We start from the raw sequence: 16,852 nt of genomic DNA, 5'->3' as shown, positions 1-16,852 counted from the left end.
TTAATTAAGTCAAAGCAGTAACAGTAAATTTGTACATTTCAGTATAACTACTGACACTCCAAAAACCAGAACAGAAATCTTATTGAGTCTGAAAGTAATTTATCCCTAGAAACTGATAAAGCATTTTGTATTTTCAGAGTTGCTTCCCTCTGGGGATTTATAATACAGATGAAGAAAGCACCCAACACCCAATAAATTAGTTGTTATTATCCCTTGTTTATGTATCCTATTGTGGAACCAAGGCAGAGATTAAGCAACTTTTCTAAGGTCACTTAAGTCTGTGGCAGAGACTCGCTCAAAGGTCAGCCATTCTCCCCAGTTGTTTTGCAGCAAGCAAACTGTATACACTGCTAAACAGAACAAGGAGGAAAGGTAAGATGGCACAGTATAAGGCTAACGTGCATCTCCTGCCATAGGCTAGCTCAGCACCCTGGCAGTTAGTTCGTGGGTGGAAGATAGCCTCCCTCCGTGCTATAGCACTGTGAGCACTCACTTCAAGAATCGCATCATTTTTTAAGTGGTAGCTGTCATCCATCCATCTCCCTAATGCGAAAGCTCCCACCCTGGCCAACCAAGCACCCCTCCTCCCCGCTTCTTTCTATGCTTCTCCCTCAGCCCCATAGCAGAGCTGGGACCTGGACAGAGAGGCACTGAAGCAAAAGGAAAGCTAAGTGAAGGATGCCCCCAGCCCTGACACAAAAGGACTGAAGCAGTGCATGGGCAAACCTGTATATGCCACTGTTTTTTTATTTGTTTGCTTGGTTGACATTTTGTGTCTCGGGCCAAATCGGTTCTGAATCCTGTGGGCTGAACCGTTCAAGTCTGCGTGTCGTGACCTCCGCAAGTATCCTCCGCCCCAACCCCCTGGCAGGCGCCCTAGTGCCAGAGCCCTTGGAGTCCAGGTGCCCCCTGGGCTCAGGTGCCCGTAGCCAGAAGGCGGAAGGAGCCGGCTAGAGGGGAAGCCAGACAGCAACCCCCACGGCCGCACAGCGCGCAGCCGAGATCCTGGCATTGGGAGGCGCTGGCAGGGGTGCCTGCCCGCGCCGGGCCGCCGAGGCGGAGAAGGCGGGGATCTCCCCTGCCAGGTGAGGGAAACCACCTCCCGCTGCATCCCCCTCGCCCGCCCCCGCAGGCGTGTGCGCCGCTACTGCTGCAAGGGGCCCGCACGCAGGCGCAATCGCCCCGAGCTTTTCCTGTTGTGCGGCAGCGGAGCAGTGAGTGACAGGCGGCGGCCGCCCCCGCCGCTCGCGACACGCGCCATCCCCTGCCGCTGCGGCGGCCTGGGCTCGGCAGGGGGTGGGGTGGGGGGGGGAACACGCACCCCGCTACCGCCACTGCCCGCTGACTTGGCGGCTGCGGCCCCCGCACCTCCCTTCTCCGCCCCCGCCCCGCGCTTCCCCGCTGCGGCTCAACCAAGCGCGCAGGGAGCCCGGAGCAACCGCCCACCCTCCCGCTCGGGGCGAGCGCAGCAGGAACACCTGGGGGGGAGGGGGGTGCGAGCTACCTGACAGTGATTGGCAGCTCTCCCACAGCCAATGGGTGCGAGGCGAAGGGGCGGGGCGCGGGGGAGGCCGGGCGCAGGAGGGTAGGTTGCGCCTCGGCCTGGGCCGCGCAGCGGTTGTGTGTGAGCGCAGGGAGGGGGAGGCGGCGAGGGTGTCGGCGGCGGCGCTGCACCCGCACCCGGGTTTTTAAATCTCCTTCTTCACCCGCGCCCCCCCCCCCCCGGTCATTGTGTTTTGCACCCGCCCTGCGCAGCCCCTGCGCGGCGCGTGAAGTCAGCTCGCCCGCCCGCCCGGAGCAGGGGGCGGAGGCAGCGCAGGGAGCCCCGCCAGCCCAACCCAGCCCAGCCCAGCCCCGCCAGCAGCGGCAGCAGGCGAGTGGCCGCAACTTTCCCCGCCGCCCCGCGCCGGAGACGCCGAGGGCTCCTCGCTGCGGCAGCCGCCGCCGCCCCGCACCGCTCGGCGAGGGAGGCCCCGCGCCCCTCGCGCCGCGCCCGCCGGAGATGTCTGAGCACAAGGCGATTGACCCCAAGTTATCCACGACGGACCGGGTGGTGAAAGGTGAGCGCCGCCGCCGCGCTCCTTCCGCATCCTCCGCTCGGCTCCCGCGCCGGGGGCAGCGCCGGGGCCGCTGGCGGGAGCGGGGCGAGCCCGGGGGATCCCGGCTCTGGGTTGCCGGGGGGCCTGCTCCACTGCAGCATCCCCCCCCCAGTAACTGCACGCCCGGCACCCGCCCTCCCTCCCTCCCTCCCCCGCGCAGCCCGCCTGCCCCCCGGGTGCTCCCGCTCCCCGCCCGCGCGAGCCATCTGCCCGCAGAGGCCCCGATCCCGGCTGGCGGCGGTGGCGCTGGTGGGCTGCGGGGGCGTTGCGCTCCGGCTGGCGGGGGGAGGCGGGAGGCACCCGCGAGCAATCCTGCGTGGTCGGTTTCTCCCCTTGGGGGAGGGGGGAGGCGCCACGGATCTCGGGGGGGGGGTGCGGGGGGGAGCCTCGCCCGCCTCCCGGCCAGCGCTGCTGCAGGGGCGAGGGACCCCCGCAGCAGCCGCCCAGGCAGGAGCCGCATGAATTTCTGTGCGGGGGTGGATGTGGGGGGAGGGCGACACGGCTGGAGAAGATGGCATATTTCTTCAGGATCAGCCTCTTGGTGCTCGGGAGAAGGATATACGGATATATGCTGCTGCCCGTTGGCACAGCAGAAGGCAATAAAAAAAAAAAAAAAAAAAGCAGTCCCTCCCCTCACTCCATCTCCATCCCCGTTTGTTTTTTCTTTTTTCTTCCTTTCTGATTTGGCCTGGCTGGATGTGAAGTTATCCAGCAGACATGCTGCCAGGCATCCACATGTGTGCGCGCGCGCAATCCTGGCGTCTGGGTGTTCCCCACAAATGTGCCTCCTTCTCTCCTGGTTTTTATCTCCTTTCGAAGCGAACGGTAGGGTGAGCTGGATGGCTTATAGGTCATTCAGGTCTTGAAAGCCACGCTTTGGGTTTGATTAGCTAGACTGTGCACGCCATAAAGAACTGATCCTCTTAGGGAAAGGTCATGTGTGATAAAATCCCATGTACCAGCTGCTTTAATATGTGCATGGCGCATATATTTCCTGCATGTTCTATATATTGTTTAGCATGCTTAGGTACAGTACATCATACTTAGTTTAGGAGATAAGGCTGGATCTGTATCTAGGTTTTCAGGTGAAAATGCAAATCCCTCAGTGTTAAGTCCAGGAGACTTGGAGGGGATTGTCTGTATTACGTAGATTCTTGCGAACATAGACTAAAACCAAACCCAAACAAATAGCAAATTTGATATTTTAATGTTTTCTGTGCATTCCCTTTAATTCCTAATGGAATTTCGAATCTGGGTAGGCTTTAGGAAACTTACTTGCCTGCACCATAGTAGCATTAAAAACAGTTTCAATGTGCCCTGTCTTGTGAAATCTGACATATTTATGGCATGGTTGAGATGATGATACATTGTATTAGTGTCCAAGATGCGCTAAGACTAAGCTTTAAAGGGGGGTTACGTGGTTGTCCTTGGGTAATGCATTTTCTAAAGAAATGGGCGTCACAAACATTTCTTATATTTTGATATAACCATTTAGCAAATACTGTCAGGTAAGAATTAGACAAAGATTTCTTAAATTTTGTGTCTAATTTGGTAAACATGGGACCAAATCTTATTGTCTTTCCGCAAGAAAAAGAATTGATTTCCTTGGGTGTGCTACTAGAGTAAGAACTACTTACATTGATATTTTTTAAAATTAAAAACAAAGCAAATAAATATCACTGTTCTGAATGCAGGTACATTATAAAATTGCACCCACAGTGAACTGGGTTATTGTCTCTTAACGATTAAGATGTTTACAAGTTAGAATCAGAAACTTGCCAGCAAGACTAATCTATGACTTTTTTGGCAGTAATGGCTCTTCATTTTTTTTAATACTTCCATTCAAATAAATACATAGGTTCCAAACTTTCCAGAAAGATTATTTTTAAGAAATATGAACACCCCCCCCCCCAAATAATAATTTTGTGAATTTTATACACTCAGTGAACCATCTGTCCACCAAGTGTTTACCTCTGTTCTTTTTATAAAGTATTCATTAAAAGAAGGAAGGCTACCTAACAAAAGTTTCTTAGGTATTTATTAATTTATCTGACTATAGTTATTACATGTCAACATTTTAAAGAGTATTTGGATGCATTTAACTAGTTCATTATTTTTATTAAACACTGAAGTCCTGTTAAATGCTTAAATAGAGAATCTGGAGCAGTAATACGCAAAAAACTCATTCTTAATAGGATTATTCTTACACTCTGTCATATTTCAATGAAGGCAACTTAAAATAAATGTTGTTTTTTCACTATTTAAAAACAGAAATGAAGAAAAAGAAATTAAGGCAGCTTTACTTGACTTGTAAAAGCAAAGTGCCTAAGACTCCTGTCCTTCATCTAGAGCTACAGAATCCCAGGTCTTGTGTTACAACTTTGACTCTTAAATGGTCTTTTCCATGGTATTTACTTCTTGGCCCATGGGCCAGATCTGGCATGTAGAACCATGTCATCTGGCCCATGGGGCTCCCATGGGTTTGGAAATTTGGTGTGGGGGTGCACTGGTCCCATCTGGGCTGCCCCTGTGTGGAGGGAGGATGAGGCCTTGGCCAGGTGAGTTCCATGTAGCCAGATGGTGCTCTGGCTGGACTGTTCGTACACAGCTGGATCAGAGCTGGCCCCACATGGCTAGAACAGGTCCTGGTCCAGGCCAGCCTCATGCAAATGGATTGGGCCCTGTCTGGGCTGCTCTTGCGTGACTGGATTGGGCACCCCATTGGCCAGGGATTGAGCACCACCAGGGCCAGCTGCTGGATTGGGCCTAGGGACCAGATCTGGCCCACAGACTGACTTGGCACCAGTATCTGGTCCACAGGGGAAAAAGGTTGGGCACCACTTGTCTTTTTCATAGGTCATCCATCATCTATACCTTCTTGAGATGAACAGCTAAATAGCCCCAGAAATAGTGACAGTAATGAAATGCAAAGATTTCTAAACACAGATGTAGATAATCAGCACTCTTTGGTATTTGACAAAGAACCTCTTAATCTTGTTTACCAGTATAAAGTGAGATATTTCTGAAGATAAAAAAAAAAAAAGTCATAAGCAATTTTTATTTGGGGAAGAAGTATTTTTAGCTCATGCATGTAGGTTTTATATTTCATTATTTCATATGGCTGCAGAAAGAATAGTTACTTTACCAATCTGGCTCTTAAAATTTATTGACTGTGAAGCTAGTTAAATGTTTTAGTTTTCAAAGATTGCAATTAGATAACACATGACAAGGGATGTTGTATTATAACAAGCATGTCAGGCGTTCTGTGTAAATCCTAGGTAGGCACTGTTACATAACTCTTAGTGGTGGGCTTGATGAGGTGAGAATTCTAGCAGTGTTGCACAGATTGCCCTATTATGGACACCTGTTGGAAAGGTTGGGTATTTTTAAATAATATATATATGTTGTTGATTTTAAACACTTTGCTAGGGAATTATTGGAAGATGAAAAAGGACTTCAGTTATTTTGTGTTCTGCCAGTTATGTGGTGTTTTCAAGACTGTATTCAATTGATTTGATTGTGGCATTTATGCACAGTGGTACCTGAGCAACAGATTTGTTTTCAAGACTTAATAAAATGTAAATTTTTGTGAACTCTGGGAAAAGAGAATCCCATATATTGGTCCAAAGAGTGATATTGTACTTGTCTAGTGAAGCAGTGTTTTTTCCATTTATCTAAAATTCTCTTTAAATAGAAACAGTACATTCTGATGCAAGGGGGATAAGAACTTACAACTGTTGGACTACTTGTTTTCAGCTGTTGGTGTTCACAGTGTATAAAAATGTGACTTTTAAATGTGCTTGATTTTTGCAGGTGCGTGTGGCTAATTTCATTGACATAAGTAGGATTACCTGTATGTCTGAAGCCGTGTGCATAATTTAAATGTTTTGTGGACTGAGAGGCAAGTGAATTTAGTGCTGGAATAATGGTGCTAGCTTGACAAATTTGTGCGGAAAAATCCTTCATGTTCTCAGAAAAAAGGTACAACACAGATGCTTCCTGGGCCACAGTCTCCATGTAGGTCTGCTTATAAGATGTTCCCCTCCATAAGAGATGCTAATTTGTTACTTAAATGTCCCACCAGAGGAACTGGTGTCACAATAGTTCTTAGGTTGGAGATGCCTGTCCAGTAGAAGCTGGGCTGAGAGTACAAGCTCATTCCACATAGGGCATAGAACAGCTGTCTGATGTTAACACTTTCTGGTCACTATTGATATTGGCAACATTTGAATCAGTGACCTAGATGCAAAAGGCTCTGTATCATATAGCCAGTCTTCTCAACCCATGTCAGTATTGCATTACTGTCTCAAAAATACTGTTAAAAAGTGTAATTATCCGTTTTTTAAAAGCAAAATCTTCTCAAATAACTTTCTGGTAAGGGTAGCAAACAACAAAAATCAGAAAATGAGGCAGCACTTTCTTTAACACTTGGGTGGGAATATTATGACTCCTCTTCTGTCTTAAGGAAACTGAAAACATAGACTGCGGAATGGGGTAGGCCACCCGGGACATGGCCCCACCAACTTTTAGCATATTAATTTATATAACCCACAAATGCACAATTGTCATTCCACTTAAAACTGTATAGCTATTTTTTTTAACTGCATAGCTAGCTAAATTAATGTGCTAAAATTTGATCGGGCCATGGCCTGGGTGGCTCACCCCGTTTTGCGGCCTATAACTCAAAGTATGAACACCATAAGACAGAACTCTTTCTCCTTCCCCTCACGCTTTTCCTACCACTTCTGATGTCTTCCTTTAGGTCTTATAACTTACTGTTAATCACTCTTCCCATGCATACCAGCCCCTGATTAGCAGTGACTTTTTTTTTTTGGGTCAAGCTTTTGTATCTCTTCATTAAGTGATGCATATTTGCTACCAATAATTTCTTACCTAATGAATGAGTAGTGCACATCTCTTTACCAAATAAATGTTTTTGGTTGCCTTAATTTCAAATTGGAATAGGATGGAATAAATGTATATATTGGACAACAGGGAAAAGTCAATGAAAACTTTAAACCCTGATTAGAAACATGAGCATCCTTCCTGTAGGACAGTAAGTACTTCAGACTAGAATCACCACTTTTAGTTGTATTGTTTCTTTAACTGTCAAGAAGCTAATGTGTGTCTTGAAGCACTGATACTTCCTGCTGTTTGGCTCCCAGGCTAGACTATTTTAATGGGTTTCCAGGACTTCTCTGGTGATCAACTAAACTTGTAAAAATAAAATACAAAAAAACCCCAACTCTGCATCCTATGTTGTTGCTTCACATCTCTTGTTGGACGCTTTTGTGTAAACTCAGTGTGATCAAAATTTTGAGAATTGGCAAATTTGCAGTGAGGACCAATACTGCTTAGTGGCTTGAATGGATAATAGAAGGTGAACAATGAGAGATTAGATGCTAAAATATCTTACTCCTTGGCCACAGGCTGTTACAAAGTGTAGTATAGGAGCAGCAGCTGATATGTGCAACTGTTGTATTTAATGCTGGGTGTTTTCTTATGTTGCCGCCTTATATTGTCCATATAATAAAAGAACTGTAGTTGCTGTAAGGAAAGTGAGGTCAGCGTTTATTGTTTCATTAAAACAGGCTGTATGAACTGTAGCTGAGGGCAGAATGACAACTGACTATATCTGCATAATTCCTATACTACTACTAACTATTGAAAATGAGCCTTGGTACTCATACACATTTAGCCTGATTCTGGTCTTGCACTAATGAAAAATAAGATTAACACTGAATTAAGTAGGTTCTTCAATAGAATATTGATGTGAAATTTGGAAACGGGCCCAGTGTTTTTAAAACTTAATCTGCGTGTATACAAAATATGTATACTTAGCTTACAACAATATTGTAATATTTAGATATCCAGAGTAATCGTAAGCAGCTCAAAGAAAATGAAAACAAAATGTCTGCTCGTTATATATTTATTAATAATGTAGGTGGTTCTTTAGTTAAATACTCATTCATTTACTTAACCTTGTTTATTCACAACTCTTATCATTTGGCCAATAAAATCAATTGAACAAGTAAGTTACATTTATTATATTGAACCAGGAAAATATTCCAGGGCAGTAGTCATTTGTACAGGAGTCACTACTGTATGCTGCTTGGGGTCAGTGAGGTTTCTCTCCCCTTGTACTAACATGCCAAAAGACAATATCTGAATATAATTAGAGCTTTATTGTCTAGGGAGACCTGTCTCATGGGCTGTGATGAATTTTCGGTGCCTGGAGGACAAAAAAACATGAGAAAAATCTTCCCTAAACACCAGATTTATTGTCTTTTGGGCATTTCTGATCCTTTGCCTGGCTAAGCCATCTATATTCCTTTTGCTTTTGTAAAACAGAGGTGCATACTTTTGATCTCATATGCCATGTCCCGATGCGCAGGGCAACGCGTTCGCAGTGGCAAAAACAGTAGCAGCACAAATTTGCCACTACCTTTTGGCATAGCACACACACACCCCTGCACATGCACTTTGGTGAGGGACAGATTATCCTGCTTTGGGCAAACCGCCCTTGCTCTGCTCCTCCTGACTCCCAGAGTGCTGGAGGAGCTGTGGGACATATGCAGCAGTGGAGACGCTCTAGCCAGCATCTCCCTGGAGAACTGAGACTCCATGTCTCTTGGTGTGTGCTCTTGTTGCTTGTATCATGCCAATTTCTTTCCCAGCACTTTTTTTTTTTTTTGCTACCGGGATTTCCCAGTAGCAAACTTGAGTCCATACTGCAAATTTTGCAGCATGGGACACATTTCAACGTTCCCCATGTGCAGTTTGTGGCACCGTAAATAGGTTTGTGGTGCTCTAAACTGCATGTCTGGACATGGCCATACTGGTGTTATGAAACTATGTAAGGGAATTTGCTCTAGACATTATCCATGTTGGTTCAAACAGCAAACACTTATCTGTTAGGCCACTTTCCTTGGGAGAATATGGCTTAGAGAAGTTGCTTCCTACACTACTACTTTTTCCTTCTCTCCTTTCCCAAATCAGGCCACAGTTAGTTCCATTGCATGCTTTCCAGTACACAGATTGCCTTCCTGTTATGTGCTACGACAGGGGTTCTCAACCTTTTTCTGCCCGAGGACCAGCCTGGTTCCCCAGCCACCATCTGCATGGCCCCATGTGCACCAGGCAGGGCTCTGCAGCAGGGAGCCCTGGGGCTCCACTCACCTGAGCAGTAGCAGCACCCATAAGAAGGAGGCTGTAGGACTGGTTGGGGTGTACCTCCGCCTTCCTCTTCCTTAGGACTTGCCTCGGCCCCAGGGGACTGAGGTGGCTTCTCCGCACACCAGGCTGCGCAGACCCCCTGAAACCTGCTTGTGGTGCCCCTGGAGGGCCGCAGACCCCCGATTGAGAACTGTTGTGCTCTGAGACGGAGAGAAAATGAGGAAAACAAATTTATCCTTCAATAGGTACTTTTGGTTTACGGTAGTTCATTTGCTTGCATAACCTTAAGAAGTTTAAGCTGCCCATATTGCTTGAAAATTAGATATACCATTTAGTTCGTTAAATAGTAAGTTACTGTGTCATGCATTAAACCCTTTCAGTATTTGTATTCTCTAAAATGACATTGAGAGTTTAGTCTTTTTGTACCCACTTAAGAGCACTTACTTTCTGTATCTTTAAAAAGCAAAAAAGGAGGCCTGAAATACAGGTTTGAGACTCCATTTTAAATCAAGATTGTTCAGTCGTGTTGAAGTAACATAGCATTGTAAGATCTATATTTCCCTTTGTTAGCTTTGAGGAAACTAACAAACGCTGTTTGCATTATTTTATTTCTTAAAATTAATTTTAATGGGTGTATATCTACAAATATGAACAGAAACTTTCTTTTTCAATTTGTAAAGAGTGCCATAAAGGAAGCCACAAGTTTCTGAAGTGAAACCCACTTCAAGGAGACTTCATAAAAAAGAAAACGTGCGCTCTCGCATTCTTTTATATGTGGTTAGATATGTTCTGTGGAACAGCATATAATTTCTTAAGTTAACCACTTTGATCCATTTTCTTTGTGATAAGCAGTAGTTTACCTTGTCCTTCCTCAGGGAAGATCATTTGTGGCTTGCTAATCAACTATGCTAAAATGGGGTCACAGTTCTGTGCATGTTCCAGGGTGTATGTGACTCTCCTTGCATGAGAATCTGATTTGCACTGGACCACAAATATTGCGGTTGGAGCTCATGCTCTTCAGATGCCTTTTATTGACCTTCTCTTAATGAACCAGAAAGGTGGGATGTAATATGGGCATAGTGAGAGATCAAAAAATGTTGTTGTGAATATTATTCCTAAATATCAACCTGTACTGCTGTCCTTCCTGTTTCTTCCCTATTTACTCCTCCACCAAAAAGTTGATACTGTTGAGTAACACCTCCAGAGCAATACCTTTTTGACACAGTAATTTGCATGCATTTTGAAACTGACTATGATATCTATTTTTATAAGCAAGGTTAGGCATGCTAACGTTGGCATAGCAACACTGCTGTATGAAGAGAACACGACTATCTTATTTATTTATGATTTAACCAGGATGCCAACATGGGTTCCCAATAACTCTTTTTCTCTGTGGAAGCTGGAGGAAAAAAATCCGAAATCCAGGGCCACAAATCATATTCTTAATGTATAGGTTAGCATGACAGTTTTTAAGGGCCAGATGCCAACTTTGAGGGCATTTAAGATTTGCAGCATACCTAGTGTAGGGAGCTAATGTTGTAGGTTCCTAAATGATATAATGCAGATGTTGTATAAATTTAACTTAAGCTTACTAGCTTGAGGCCTTCCTGGGGTCAACAGGGTACAAGAACCTGTATATATCCATGACCTGTGTAATTTGAAAAAATAAAGCCATTCATTTTACTGCATTTAGTTGAAACCTCTCTTGTTTTCCTTTTTTCCCCTCTCTTCATTCTTTTTCTCTTGCATTTTCCTTCGTCCTACATGGTGTTCTTTTCCTTTCCAACATCTTTCTAGATTTTCTCTGTGTTCAATCTCACACCCACATACACATTTACTCAGTACCAGAGCCTCCTGGTTACTGTGAAAGTGAGGGTGGTTTAAGCGTGTGTATCTGCTAATGCAAATCTCCAACTTCTGTTTCTCCATTTCTCTTTCTAGTGAATAACTCTTGTATCTGCTGTTTTTGCTGTTCATATCTTTTCCCAAGACATAATAGAGTGTGGATAGCTTGATTCTTGTGGTTTCACTGCTGCTTACAGGATGCTCAAAAGCAGCAGTGAGAACTGGCACTGTGCCTGTCAGTTCTTTCTCTGTTGCAGCTTGGAAAAACTCTGAAGAGCAGCAGCACAAGGACGGTCTTTCTTCAGACTTCAAAAGATGGAAGCTCATTGGTTTTACACTCTGCTTGGAGGGTTAGCTTTATTTCCAGAAGGGTTACATGTAAAATTTCTGCAGAAGTTGATACTACTTGCCCATGCAAGTGGTTTGCTTGCCATAGATGAGTGGATTTTTTAAAGAAGTCCTTCCTCTTTATATTTCTAAACATACTGTAAACAAGGGGTGGGGGTTGGGAGAGTGAGGTGGGATCTGTGCATTAAGAAGTGAAAAGGTATATTGAAGCTACTCTTCATTACTTCTGTATTTTTAGAACAAACAATACATCAGGAAATATTTAGAATAAGGTAAGAAAAATAAAATAATAAAAATCAAGGTTTGGTGCAGTATGGAATTGTTAGTGAAAAATGCAGTTCAATCTAGATAATACATTGGCTCAGCCAGGCCAGTATTAGGAGCATATGATATGTTGGTCTTCAAATCCACTTATTAACTTCCCCATCCAGCATTTTGTAGCATGTTGCAGTTTAGTTGGCTTTATAGCAACTTATGCAAATCGGTTAGAATATTTGCCTTGAATTGTTTGAACTCAGTAGAACTTGGGAAATAACCCCAATTAAAAAAACAGGCTTGTCCAAAAGAAGAGGTTAAAAATGTAAATAAAATTAATGGATTGTGTGGGGCATGCTGCTGCTGAAGAAATCCTTATAACATATAAATCTGTAAAGGAGCAAGTTCTGCTTTAAATACTTGACTCTAGTAATTCACACTTATATAAAAAATACAGTGTACACAGTGTTGCCACCGAAAAGGGAAATGTACTTTGAACTTCTGATCAGAATAATGAAAATAATGTCTTTATAATGGGTTATGCTGGTATGCTGCTGTAGATAGTCCTTAAAGTCCACACAGGCACTGTTCAGTTCACTTAGTCATTGAATAAAGCTGAGCTAACTTGTTTGGCTTGACTTAATATGTGACTTGGTTTGTTTGTTTGTTTTAAAGACTTTGGGTGGTTGTAGACTGTGTAAGGTTTGCCGTATAGCTGTATATAGCAAGGCTTCTGATACATTTGTGTTTTGAAATGCCTATTTATATAGAAAACTTTCTGTCTTGGTTAAGTTATCTGAAGTCATAAAAGAGAACAGTGTACCTATTTTCCATTGCTCCTTTGAGTTAAGTGAAAAATATTGTATTATTTTGGGGGAGGGGGTGCAGCTGGGCCTCTTTTTGCAGAAATCTATGGCTGTTCAGCAGTCCATGGGAGCAGTGTTTCAATTTAATATACAGCTCAAGCACGAGAGTATTTGCTGATCTTTTAGGTCCTCATTCCTGATCTATCTTTACTCTCCTTCCTTCCCCAGCCTTCTAATTTTGTGGTCTTTGGTTGCTGTTTTTAGCTGCATAAAATATCACTGTCTTTTTTTATAAAAACTAAGTTATAGTTTTTTTGAGACTCAGTTTTTCTTCCTCTTCCCAGGTTTTTCATTTGGGTTGTTCTTTTCAGTTCTTCTGTCAATGTTTCCTAGTTGGTTCATGTGAGGGGGTAAGAAATTGTTTGTGGTTACAGTGTAGTCTTTTTGATGTGTTCATCGAAGTTCATTTTATGAACTACTTGGTGCTTTGTTTTGAAATGAGAAGTTGCTAAGGTGATCATGGTTTTCTAAGGAGCTCGACTTTTTAAACTAGTCTAGGGGAAAAAGTCTTCCTCTGGGAGTGGAATTTGCCAGCTCTCTTCAAGGCTGTATGGGCTGGGTGAGGGGGGAGAGGAAGAGGGCAGCCTGCATTTGTGCACTCAAGGCCAGATCCTTTACTACCTACTAGGTGCCCAAGTATGATCTTAATCCACCCTGCTCAAGTTCCTGAAAGTACAGTTGACACAAAATGTAGACGGGCCTTTCTGCTCACTGCTTTTGGTAACTTAGTAGTAAGGCTAAAATGGTGGTGTTACACGGAGGCACGTTAATAATATTTCAGGAACTTGAGTGGGGTGCAACGGAAATGCACCTGGGCACCTAACTCCTCTTAAATGGAATAGGATTGAGACATTGCTCTAGGAGCAGCAAGAGTTGGTTAGTCCTTAGCCAGTTTTTTTTTTTCTTTTTCGGGTATTTTTCTGGATGTCCGGGAGGTAGGCCATACCCATAAGCCTCCTCTTCAGGCATCTCTGGCTGGTCATTGCTGCCTTCTGCCTCCTGTGCCCTCTGACCTGACTCCTCCCCCCCTGTGCGCACACACCTTTGCTGCTTTGTATCCACAGGTTCCCTTGCCAACTGCTGGGGTTAGGTTCCTGAAAGTTCCCATGGTTGGCAAGACTAAAGGCTTTGGGGGAAAATGGCAGGTGGCAGGCTGATGCACTGCCATGGAAAATAGTGGTTTCTCAAAACTGTATACAGTAGTAGCCAAAATGGTATACAAAATATTAAGCATGGATACTCAGAACCGTGGCTGGAAAAACTGTGTTTGGCAAGGGAAATCTGTATTTGAGATATCTGAGGATTGAAGCATTGGGTGCTTTACAGAACATGAGGTGTGGGGTGATGAAAAAAGAAGTGCTCTTTTTGGTTTTAGAATCATAAAATCATAGATAGTTAGGTTGGAAGAGACCTCAGGAGGTCAGCTAGTTCAACCCCCTCCTCAGAGCAGGAGCATCCCCAACTAGATCATCCTGGCCAAAGCTTTGTTTAGCTGTGTTCTGAAACCCTCCAAGGATGGAGCTTCCACCACCTCTCTGGGTAACCTGTTCCAGTGTTTTACTGCCTTCCTAATGAGAAAATTCTTCCTAATATCTAACCCCAAAGGAAGAATTAATTTGCTGGCCATTTTAGTTGCTGCTGTACCCAGTAGATGATTTTTCTGTAATAAACTAGGACTTCCTTGGCTGTTTTTATTTTCAAATGCAAAGTTCCCATACCTATCCTAATAACTAAATGGCTACGTTTCAGTAATCTTCCCCCTGCCTTTCTCCCCTACCCACCTACCTATGCCCAAAATGATAGAATAGTTTAGAAATTGAACCTGAAACCATGCAAAATATGTCTGAACATTTCCTTAACATATTTTAAATGCTATTCAGACCATTATTTTTCCCATTATTTTTGCCAAATTTCAGAGCATTATGAGTTATAGTGGTTAGAGCACTATGGTAATGTAATAATATTACAATCCCTGAAATGTTGCAATTGACCATTAGTTACAATGGCACAAGCAGTCATATTATGTAATGAAGACTGTTGGGAATAATCTTGTTCTATCAGTAACCTTTGTGTTTTAAATTCAAAGCATGGATACAAAAATACTCATGTTCCCTGTAAATGAAAGGGCAGATGCTACAAGTTAGCTTTTATTTGCCTTGTGATAGGAGTGTGCATGCAGGTACTTAGTACAAAGTAGTTACAGTATGGAAACCGGCTCCTTTTTATCTTTATGGAAACTTAAGACATAAGCATATGAACATTAGAGAGGAGACTTTTTATAGGTAAGACCTTAGGCTTTTAACTGCCATTGAGGCTTAATGAAGCCTAATTGTCATTTGTGCCCTTGCAGATATCCCTCTATAGGCTGGATTGGACTTTGATGCTTTTCAGTAGGAATCAGTCTTTCTACTGGTTTCAGTGAACTCTGAATTGGGCCTAATCTTATGACTGGTAGCTTTTGTCCATCTTTTTTTAACTCCAGTTGTGTTGCTGTGTTCCTCCCTTGGCACATTATTGCATCTTGTTTTTAAACTGTATTATATGCTCTTTAGAGCAAGGAGCATGTCATCTTGTATTTGTAAGGCATTTAGCACAATACAGGGCTGATACTATTTTGAACCCTCAAACTCTCGTGCTGCAAATGATACCCGTCATAGGGGAAAACTGACTTGCCTCTGTCATTTGTGTGTGTGCATATCTGCACACTTTTTTAAAAAATACACCTAGAAAATGTTTTCCAAAAATGTAAACAAAATATGTTTCCATCTTTAAAATTTTGCTTTCTGTCTGGTTTCTGCATGGGCAGAGAGCAACAGACTCTAGTTTTTTGCATGTAGTTGTTTGGGTACTATGCATTTGGAATGGAGCTTTCTTTAGAAATAAATACATTGTGTTGTTGTGATCAAATAAACTCTTCAACTGTGTTTAACTTCCTGCAATTATCTGATTGGATTTTATATTTACAGGCTTAACATTAAGACTTACCTTAGCACTTAAATAGCTCATCAGAGTATGTATGTTCCTTTGCTCAAAGGGCTTGCTGCTGAACTTGCACCAGGACAGCAGAATAGTTTGAGTGAGAATGTAGAGAGCATTTGAAGGAAAGGCATGTATAATAAGTACTGGAAAAAATTGACTTAAATAGAGAGAGAGTGAGAGTTTTTTGGGAACCCGTGGTAGTTGCAAGGATGGGGATCTGCTTAAAGGAAGGGGTAAAGCCAAGGCAGAAAGCTAAGCTGTGGGGGAGAGAATGTAGTAGAACACAATAAGTAGGCAACAGAGGAGTAACAGAGGTGGTGTATGTGTGTTGGAGGATAAGTTAAGTATAGAGTCTTAAAGGTGAAGACAAGGAGCCTGAATTAGATTTATGAAGAGAGAATGCCAACAGAAGCAACTGCGGTGGGGTGAGGGAAGGGAGGAATACTGTATACCCATGCCCTAAATCGGGCTTCTGATTACTTGTAAATGTTCTCTGCACTTTATCTGCAGGCTGTTTTAACAAAGGTGTTTAAAGACCAGTCCTTACTCTAACACATCTTCAGAATGCCTGGCAATTTAAATTTTGTCATTAAAAAAAAAAAAAAAAAAAAGAGAGAAAACAATGAAATGGTCTTAAAGTTGTACATTCTGAACAAACTAGGTAAGATAGATGAGAAACGTATTTGTGCATCCTTGAAGCTGGCACAAATATGCCTTCATTTCAGAGGATGCACTGGATAAGTGAGTTTGACCTTTGAACTGTCATGGATGTTGGCAAGTAAATCTTAAATTGTCATGTAGAAAAGTCTCAGCAGCAAAAATGAATAGACTAGGAGTAACCCTGGCTAGAAAATTTGTACACAATTAAAAGTCTTAGTGAGGGAACATTCTACATTTACTTTCATGGTAAAATTTCTTGGCTTCGATTTGTTTAGCCTCCATATGTCTGGAGGAGGATGAAGAAACTTGAGACCTTTTCTTAAGGGTTCTGAAGAAATGTTCTCAGATTAAGGAAGATGTTTTAAAGATGGGCATTAGGGTTTACAAAGCACTTAATCCCTGTTTCATTGGCTCACAGCTAATGACTAGAATTTATTTCACTTGTTTGGAGTACAGTATATGAAATAAATTGCTCTTTAGGCAGATTCCCAATGGACAAATGAGTCTCATTATGATTAAGAGTTGGCAGACTCGGCAGAAAATCTGAAGATTGAATGTGAAGAGACTCAGGTACCCTCTGATGTCTAGAAATGCTTTCCCCACTACAGGATTACTTTCATTGGT

At 43.3% G+C, this 16,852-nt stretch overlaps 1 protein-coding gene across 5 annotated transcripts in view; it reads left to right on the top strand.

Moving 5' to 3' along the window:
- The first annotated feature begins 1,565 nt into the window (after positions 1 to 1,565).
- PPP3CA (protein phosphatase 3 catalytic subunit alpha) overlaps positions 1,566 to 16,852 on the top strand; it is a 360,908-nt gene continuing 345,621 nt past the window's right edge. The window contains exon 1 of one of the 5 annotated variants that reach the window (XM_090031872.1): positions 1,566 to 2,060. In XM_090031872.1, the coding sequence (XP_089887998.1) occupies positions 2,003 to 2,060 (58 nt within the window). In that variant the 5' untranslated portion in view covers positions 1,566 to 2,002. The remainder of the gene's footprint in view (positions 2,061 to 16,852) is intronic. The other 4 variants (XM_090031873.1, XM_090031874.1, XM_090031876.1 and 1 more) reach the window with 4 other exon arrangements.

This window comes from Crocodylus siamensis, chromosome 2, assembly GCF_052110815.1.
Source record: "Crocodylus siamensis isolate JL-2025a chromosome 2, ASM5211081v1, whole genome shotgun sequence".
Taxonomy (NCBI): domain Eukaryota; kingdom Metazoa; phylum Chordata; order Crocodylia; family Crocodylidae; genus Crocodylus; species Crocodylus siamensis.
This window is presented reverse-complemented; position numbering and strand designations above follow the sequence as displayed.